The sequence below is a fragment of the Orycteropus afer genome, unplaced genomic scaffold, assembly GCF_000298275.1.
Source record: "Orycteropus afer afer isolate SDZICR_OR568_19922 unplaced genomic scaffold, OryAfe1.0 scaffold00107, whole genome shotgun sequence".
Lineage (NCBI taxonomy): Eukaryota > Metazoa > Chordata > Mammalia > Tubulidentata > Orycteropodidae > Orycteropus > Orycteropus afer.
This window is the reverse complement of record NW_006921694.1, coordinates 7,138,371-7,147,775: the sequence shown is the minus strand read 5'-3', so window position 1 is coordinate 7,147,775 and position 9,405 is coordinate 7,138,371. Positions and strand designations below refer to the sequence as shown.

At 38.4% G+C, this 9,405-nt stretch overlaps 1 protein-coding gene across 1 annotated transcript in view; it reads right to left on the bottom strand.

Annotated features, from left to right (window-relative positions):
- MSH3 (mutS homolog 3) overlaps window positions 1-9,405 on the bottom strand; it is a 381,560-nt gene that overhangs the window by 64,294 nt on the left and 307,861 nt on the right. The window contains exon 20 of the mRNA XM_042781327.1: window positions 4,976-5,133. Coding sequence (XP_042637261.1) covers window positions 4,976-5,133 — 158 coding nt within the window. The remainder of the gene's footprint in view (window positions 1-4,975; window positions 5,134-9,405) is intronic.

Here is a 9,405-nt window from a genome sequence, read left to right as displayed (position 1 = left end):
CTACTTCCATAGTGATACTGCCTCAGAAACCCAAGGAGGGGTCACTATGAGTCGGGTCCAACTCGACGGCACATAACAACAACAACAACAACAACATCACTATGGAAGTAGACTGCCCCATCTTCCTTCCAAGGAGTGGCTGGTGGGGTTGAACCGCCAGCCTTCTGGTTAGCAGTCAAGTGCCTTAGGCACTATGCTACACTGCAATGACAGCTCTACTCTGTCACATGCGGTTGCTATGAGTCAAAATCAACTCAGCAGTACCTAACAACAAAACTCTACTTGTCTTTCTCCAGAAATTCTCCATATTGCAGTCAATGTAGATATGATCGTTCAAGCTCTACTTAAAACCTTTCAAAATTTTTCCATGAATCTTATGATAATCTCCTAACATGGCCTATGATCTGTGTAATTTGCTCCTACCTTTTCTCTAAATTCATCTAGAATCCTGCTTCCCCAGTGAGCTACCCTCAGTTCCTCATCTCACTATGGTTCTTTTTGCTTTGAAGGATCTCTGAACATGCTTCTCCCTCTCTCTGAAATAGTCTTCCTTCCTTTTTCGATCAGTTAACTTATCTTCAAATAGAAGCTTAAGGGTCACTTTCTAAAGGAAACCTTCCCCTGCTTTTCCTGACCAGATCATATCCTCATATCACATGCTATCACAGAATCTTGTGCATATCCCTGGTAGAGTTGTCACAGTTGCAATTTTACATTTTTCTGCACAGTCATTTGGTTAATGCTGATCTTCTCCACTAAGCAAATTTCACAAGAACAGTAACTGTGCCTACTCTGTATTCCCAGTGGCTGTCATATCTTAAATGTTCAATTAGTGTATGTTAGATTAATGAATAAATGAAAAGAAATGCATAAATACCTGACTTTCTTGAAATTATTGTGGTTTACCCCTTTCCAGAAGGCTTAGACTTGTATTCTTTGTATGCACTTTATATAAAAGGCATACAACAATGTCTGTATGTTGATAACAATATTATTATTATTAATACTATAAATATGTTAGAGCTCTGGTGGCATAGTGCCTAAGGCATTTAATCAGAAGGCTGCTAATCAGAAGGCTGGTGGTTCAAATCCATCAGCCATTCCTTGGAAGGAAGGCTGGGCAATCTACTTCCGTAGTGATACTGCCTTGGAAACCCAAGGAGGGGTTGCTATGAGTCGGATCCGACTCCATGGCAGTAACTTTGGTGGTTTTTTTTTGGTAAACATGTTACTAGAAAGATTAGCCGCTCTTATTATTATTACTGAATTCATTCCTTGCCTCAGAAATTGTTTTCTGGTTACCTTTATATCTATTCCCAATCACTCTGTCCTTTCTATAATTCCATTATAGAAGCTGGACAAAAATAAATTATTTTTATTATTATTAAATTTTATGTGATTTGGGTGAATGTTTACAGAGCAAATTCATCTTCCATACAGCAGTTCACATACACTTTGTCTCATGACATTGACTGTAATCTCCCACAATGCAACAGCTCTCCTCTCACTTCCTCCCAGAGCCACCTCTTCCTATGTCCTTCCCTTCCATGCACTCCTGCCCTGCAAAGCTGTCACCTTTGCCCTGCAAAGCTGTGTATATACAGCCCTTCTGTTCTCCCATGACTGATCTCTCCAAGGAGTGTATCTACCTAATGCAAATGTTCAGCTCAGATGCCTATCTTTTGTTTGGCTGGAAGCCAAGGAGTGGGTTCAATTCCAGACCTGAAGGGCAGCCAGTGACATAGTCTCAGGGGTTCCACAGGCTCTATCAGACCAGCAAATTTGGTCTCTTTTTTTTTTGTTTTATTATTATGAGTTTTGTTTCACATTGTTCTCCTACTCTATCCAGGATTTCCTACATCGATCCCCCTCTGAGGAGTTGAGAGTGGTAGCCAAGCACCATCTAGTTCTGGTCTCATAATTGTACAGGTTGAGGATCGTATGGTGTACCAGTCCCTTAGACGGTTTCCATTCATCTTTGTTTTTCTTCATTCTTCTTTGCTCTAGACAAGGAGAGACCCATCATTGCATCTAGATGGCCATTTGCAAGCTTTTAAGATCCCAGTGCTACTTGCCAAAAGTAGGATGTGGAACATTGCAAAACTAAATTCTTATTTTCTGTTTCCCTTTCAAGTAGGACTAGCCATGAGACCAGTTCTGACCACTAAGATATAAACAGTTTTCTGTGAGGCTTCTGAAAAGCCATATTCCTTTAACTAACTAACTAACTAACTAAATGGAAAACTGTAGCAGTCACTTCCCCCATTTTCCTCATGTAATATGACTGTAATGTCTGGAGTTGTAGCAACCATCTTAGAACTATGAGGGAAAGCCCAATGATACAACAGAGCTAATAAAATATCAGAACCAGTCACCTATCTCAAGACTTTCTGTTATAGTAGAAAAACAAACTCTTGTTTTATTTTCTACTACCACATTTTTAGGCAAATGATGCATGCACTGTATGTTTTTTTTGTTTTGTTTTGTTTTTTTGCCAACTGCACAACCCCCTTGTGCATTATTTCCTAGAGCACACTATGTGCATTATATATGCAGATGCATTATTTACATGGGTACATTATTTGTGGAAAAAATATAGAATTTTATATGTAGTACAGTGAATTACTTAGTATGGCTTTTCTAGCCATAGTCTTTGTAACTCCCACTGGATTACTGGGTGGGATCATGCAAATAAAGTGTGTAGAACGCTGAGTTGGAATTGGTTAGTTTTGTCACTCTGCCAGGCTTAAAGTGAGCCTTCCTAGAGGCAGAAGAGAGAGAAATGCCATCAAGAGAGAACAGATGGAGGTAAAGTAGAGCCTGTCCTTGGACCTGAGATCCCTGTGCTGGACCCCCTTGGCTGAGAAATGCCTGGCTGAGAGGGAGATGCCCAGCTGAGAGACAGTGGCAGTGGAACCAAGAGGCAGGAGATGGAGCGGTAGGCTTTCTGGCCCATGGAGAGAGAAAGCTGTGTGCTCTTGGGCAGGTTTGTTGGCAGAGTGGGGTACACCTAGGTGTACCTATCGGCAGAGCTAAAAGAGCTTTATAACATTTGCCAAAGCAGGGTAGAGGCCAGACTGAGAGGTCAAGGACCAGAGAGCTGTGCCTTAGGTCATAGCAGAAGGGAGACTGTCTGATCAAAGAACTGCATCCTGAGAGCATTCCTGAACCTAAATTATAGCTGTTATTTCCCTAATAAACCCCATAATCATGAGTATTGTCATGAGCTGTGTGTGACCACTGCAACGCCATGGGAGGGATGGCTGGTGTCAGAGCTGGTGGGAGGGTGGTAGCATGTCTTGCCTCCTAGGAATAAGCTTTGGGCTGCTAATGATGATTCTGTTTTTCCCTCCATGCCCTTTTAGCAATATATAAAAACTAATATGGCATTTGTACACAAATTCCTAACTGATACTCTGCTCAGTAACAAGATTCTCTTTCAAACAAATCATTTTACATTGCTCAAGATGGTTTTTGTTCTCTTTCTTTTTCCTGTTTCTTTTCCCTTTATGAAATTTCTTTGTCACTCTCCTTAATTATTTAACCAAAATAAAGTATATTTACATTTACTAGTATATTTATCTTATAAAATAGAAAATTAATTATAATTTTTTAAAAAACGTAAAGATTCTTTAAATTTCTTATATCCTTATAGTCTTACAAATATATGGAGAACAACATCTGTTTGGCAATAGAGCATCAAGAGGATTTCAGGTTGTTTTGTTTTGTTCACTATCAGATGAAAAATCAAGGTTTACAAGTGATCTTAATGTCTACTAACATACACTGATATTTTTTATCAATGTTAGCATGTGATAAATCCTGATGTGATTCTAGAGTCAAATATTATATAATTATGAAACTGGATAATGTATCAGACACTCTGCATACATAATTTGACTACACAAATATGTTGTTGCTGTTGTTGTCATGTGCCGTCGAGTCGGCCCCGACTCATAGGGACCCCTCCTTGGGTTTCTGAGGCAGCATCACTACGGAAGTAGGATTGCCCAACCTTCCTTCTGAGGAGTGGCTGGTGGGTTTGAACCGCCAGCCTTCTGGTTAGCAGTCAAGTGCTTTAGCCACTATGCTACCAGAGCTCCTACACAAATATAGGCTCTATTTATTTTTCAAAATGTGTACATTCAAGAGGTATAAGTAATACATTAAACTCACTGTCATGAATCTATTCCAACTCATAGCAACTCCCATTGGGTTTGCAAGGCACTAAATCTTTGTGGAAGTAGACTGCCCCATCTTTCTTCTGTGGAGTGGCTGGTGGGTTTGAACTGCCAACCTTCTGGTTAGCAGTCAAATGCCATACGCACTGCGTCACCAGAGCTCTTTAGTAATACATTACAAACTGATCAATCTGAAAGCTTCAAATAGATTAAACTGTGAATTCCAGTTAGCGAGACCTGGATATTTCACCCATATTCCTGGTATGGCAGAAAATATAGGTTTAAATATTGAGGCTCAGAATCTAGAACTATATTACATATAATGGTCTGGAGTTTAAAAAAATAAATAAACACAGCTGTATTAAATTTTCTCACCCAGTCCCTTTTCCAGTCTGGCCTCAGTTCCTTCCCTATAAAGTGGGCATGGTGGACTAGTTTTCAGACTACGCTCTTGCAGGGCCTAGCAGCCAAGTCTCTAAGCCTTCCACCTCTGATTCAGGCAAAGCAGCTCAGGCAAATTTATTTCTTTAAATATTTATGGTCCACACAAGGTTTTGTTTAAAGTAAAAACTCAGTAAATCAGTATTACTGGAAAACAACTGAACTAGATGATCATCCAGATCCCTTCAAGCATTAATATCCATGATGAAGTGATTCCTTTAAGCTCCTATGCTTCAAACATTTTAAGAGCATATTTATTCATCTAAATATATACATTAAAAGAAAATTCATGTAACAATGTAGACTTGATTTATTTTCAGAAATACACATTCAGATGGAACTAATACTTTTACCTTGTGAAAATGCCATCCACAATCCCAATTGTCACTTCCTCTGCAGGAACATAGGAGCCAATCTGAGCCATGACAGTAATCAACGCAACTTGTTTTATGTAGGAGCTTTTTCCCCCCATGTTTGGTCCGGTAATTATCATTACTCTCTCTGAGTCCTCCTGGAAAATTAAATAGCAATTTCACATATTGTACCACAGGGAGCTTGATGTAATATCTATACTTTATCCCATAAATGAGAAAGCATTAGGCAAAAGATTGCCTTGTGGCATATTTAAATATGCCACCAATAAGTATCACAAAGGAGAAGACGGTCTCTTTGTCTTATACTTGAAAATTGCCATTGCAGAAAAGTGAATTCTTAGCAGCACACAGCTGTTTCTGGATAAAGAAATGAAATAAGAAGTAACCTGCACTGGATAAATATCAGAGCTTTCTCATTAAATATTTATTAATTGCCTGTGTGTGTATGTGTGTGTATGTAATACTGCTAACATTTAGAATCCATCAATTTTCATTGTCGATGTTAACACTTGGTGCTGTTTAGGTGCTAATGAATTAATTTTGACTCACAAAATTTTGACTCACAGTGGCTTCATGTAGAAGGGAACTATGCTCTATGGGGTTTTTTAGGTTGTAACACCTGGAGCAGATCACCAGGTATTTCTCCTGTGGAGCTGCAGGATGAGTTCAAACCACCAACCTTTGGGTTAGCAACTGAGCACTTAACTGTTGTGCCCCCAGGGCTCCTTCTCAGGTATTTTATATTTAATTATTCATGCTCTTATTTTAGGTTGGCAGCACACGAATTTTTTGAGTCATAGATGGGTGACCACTGAAAGAGATTTATAATACCAAATTCAGGATATCAGTTTTATTACCATTTAATTATTCTCGGGCATTTCACCAGAACATGGGAATGAAGCAGAAAAGCTGAAGTTCTTGTGATGACAGTGTATTAATCAGTTTTAGTACTTGCCATGGACAGAGCCCTTCTAAGGTAATTGTCCAACTACAGTCCCCTACAGAGGGATTACCCAAGGCATCCCTGTTGTGTGCTATGTGAACCAGTATCCTTGGCAAAACCTGCCTGGCCAAGAGTAGCCAATCTATAACTGACCAATATCCTCCAAGGTGGCCTAGAATAAAAAGCTCTTTTCAAACTAGACCAATAAAATATCTCCTGGAGGGGCTTACATTGAGAATCATAGAGAGCTTCAATCACGTGGTGATGGAGCAAAAGCTGAAAAGAGACCCAGAATAGAGCCAAAAGGTACTGGAGGCCATGAGTAAGATGTTACAAGGAAATAAAAAGTGGGAAGAAAAGTTGCACAGAGAAAAGAATAAAAAGAGTGGAATAAAAAGAATAAAAAGAGTTAGAAATGAAGAGGAAGAAAAGAGGGAGAAGAGCCAACAGCACAGTTGAGAGACTTCACGCAAATAATGGGGTATCAGGGTAAAGAGCTGTAAAGCCTTACTATTTAGGGGATAAAAAGAAAACCTGTCCCATCTCTAAAGCTGTTTCATATCCTAATCAACCGTACAGGACATTACCAGTTTCCCCAAAGCCCAGCTATTTCCATTACTCAAAGGAACTTGAGGGAATCTGTTCCTTGCAACAGAAAAAGGCTAACAGAGTAATAGCAGCAAAAGAAGTTCGTTATAAGGAGAATGATGACACTAATGATTAAAATAAAATGAGTTCTCCTAAAAAGATTTAAAAAATAATATAATATGTATTATAAACCACCAAATATTTGGCATAACCAAATATTTTTAAAATTTAAATAAAATTCCTTTAAAATGGCAAAAATGACACAATATAAAATCTGAAAAACCCTGTATCTATGAAATAAATTACATCTACAATTAAAAACCTTCCCATAAGAAAAACTCTAAGCTTAGATAACTTCCCCACTGTGTTCTTGCAAACATTTAAAAAAGAAAACACACCAATCTTATAAAAACTCATGTAGTGAATAGAAGACAAATGCAATATTGATACCAAAACCTGGCAAGAGTTATTAGAAAGAAAAATTATAGACCAGTCTCACCCATGAGCATACATACAAAACTCCTTAACAAATACTGACAAACCAATCCAAGGATATATATGCCATTCAGGACTTTTGAGGAATATAAGGTTGGTTTAATATTCAAAAGCCAAATAATATAATTCACTACACTAACAGAATAAAGAAGTAAAATCATAGAGTGACCTCAAATGACTCAGAGAAAATGTGATAAAATTTAACATCTATCGTGGGGGGAGGGAGGGGCAGGAAAAGGAAATAAAAAGTATATGGATTGGAGAGAAAATAATGACAAGGTCATTATTCATAATGTCATAATTATATTCCCAGAAATTCTAATAAAATCTATTTAAAGTTATTACAATCCATAAATAACTTTAGCAAACACTCAAGCTAGAAGTTCAATATTCAGAAGTTAACCTTAGTTCTGTAAGTAACTAGAAAATACAAACTTTTAAATAGTACTATTTACTATAACCAAATCAAAACCAAACTTACTGCCATTGAGTCAGATCTGACTCATAGAAACCCCTCCTTGGGTTTCTGAGGCGGTATCACTACAGAAGTAGATTGCCTAATCTTCCTTCTGAGGAGCAGCTGGTGGGTTTGAAATGCCAGCCTCTGGTTAGCAGTCAAATACCTTAGGCACTACATCACCAGAAAGAATAAAAAAAAAAAAAAAAATCTAACAAAATGAACAAGATTTTTACACAGAAAACTGCAAAACACTACCTAAAAAGACTTAAATAAGAGAATGTACCATGCTCATGGACCTTTATATTAACCTACAACATTGCAACACTACAATTAAAGTTAATTAGTGTGATTTTAGTGCAAGGAAATATCAATAGAGAGTGGAACAGAATAGAATCCAGAAACAGAATGACATTTATATAATCACTTGATTTATGACAAAGATGGCATTGCAGTGTAGAAGGCTGGTGGTTCAAACCCAACAGCCACTCCACGGAAGGAAGATTAGGCAATCTACTTCCATAGTGATACTGCCTCGGAAACCCAAGGAGGTGTTGCTGTGAGTTGGATCACACTCGATGGCAGTGATTTTTTTGGGTGATTGAAGAAAAGACAGTCTTTTAATAATTGGTACAGAATGAAAAGGCTATCCATATAGGAAAAAATGATATTTAGTTATGATATTTCAACAATGTTTAATTAGCTGGGAAATAGATCTCTCCTGACACAATATATCTTGAACGACTGACAGACAAAATGATCCTAAGAAAATATCTTTAATCACACAAAAGGTAACTATCAAAAATCTATAGTAAACACTAGTGTTAATGGTGAAATGTTAGAAGCATTCTCTTTGGATCAGTCAAGGCAGTATGCTCACTATTACTGCTCTCACTCAACACTCTCCTGGAGGTGCCAGTCAGGACAGAACTACAAACAAATAAAAACTTTCAGGATCAGAAAGGACAAAATAAACCTGCCATTTTTACACAGATCACATTATGGTGTACAAAATTACCTCCCCCAAAATCCATAGACAAATTATAATAGTAAAATCTGTGAATATCAGAACTTGTGTAAGGCAGAAACCTGTCAGAAAAGGAAAACTCAAGTATTTCCCACTAAAATGAGTGATGCTGTTGTTGTTAGGTGCTACCAAGTCGTCTCCGACTCACAGAAACCTTATGTACAAAAAAATGAAACACTGCCTGGTGCTGTGCCATCCACATGATCCCTGCTATACCTGAGCCCACCATAAAATGACTGGTAGAAAAGTGGTAAGACTGCACCTTTACAAAGATGGAAAACTTGCAGCACCCAGGAAAATAAGGCAGTTCCGTTGAGTTCCAGCTATCACAAGTTTCATTGTATTGTAATTAATGAGAGTCTAGCAAGGTAGCCAGATTTAACATCAAGATGCAAAATCAACTGCATCTTTATTCAAGAACAACAAATAACAGGAAAATACAACTGTACAATAATATGACCTATAATACCGAGAAAGGGTGTTATTGCTGTTAGGTGCCATCGAGTTGTCACCAACTCACAGCCACCCTATGCACAGCAGAATGAAACACTGCTCTGTCCCGCGCCAGCTCCATGATCCTTGCTATACTTGAGCACATCACTGCAGCCACTGTGCCAATCCTTCCCATTGAGGGCCTTCTCTTTCATCCACCCTCCACCTTACCAAGCATGACATCCTTCTCCAGGGAATGGTCCCTTCTGACTGACACATGACCAAAGTACCAAAAAAACAAAACAAAACTCATTGCCATGGAGTTGGATCCAACTCATAGTGATCCCTTCTTGGGTTTCCGAGGCAGTATCACTACGAAAGTAGATTGCCCAACCTTCCTTCTGAGGAGTGGCTGGTGGGTTTGAACTGCCAGCCTTCTGGTTAGCGTTCAAATGCCTTAGGCACTA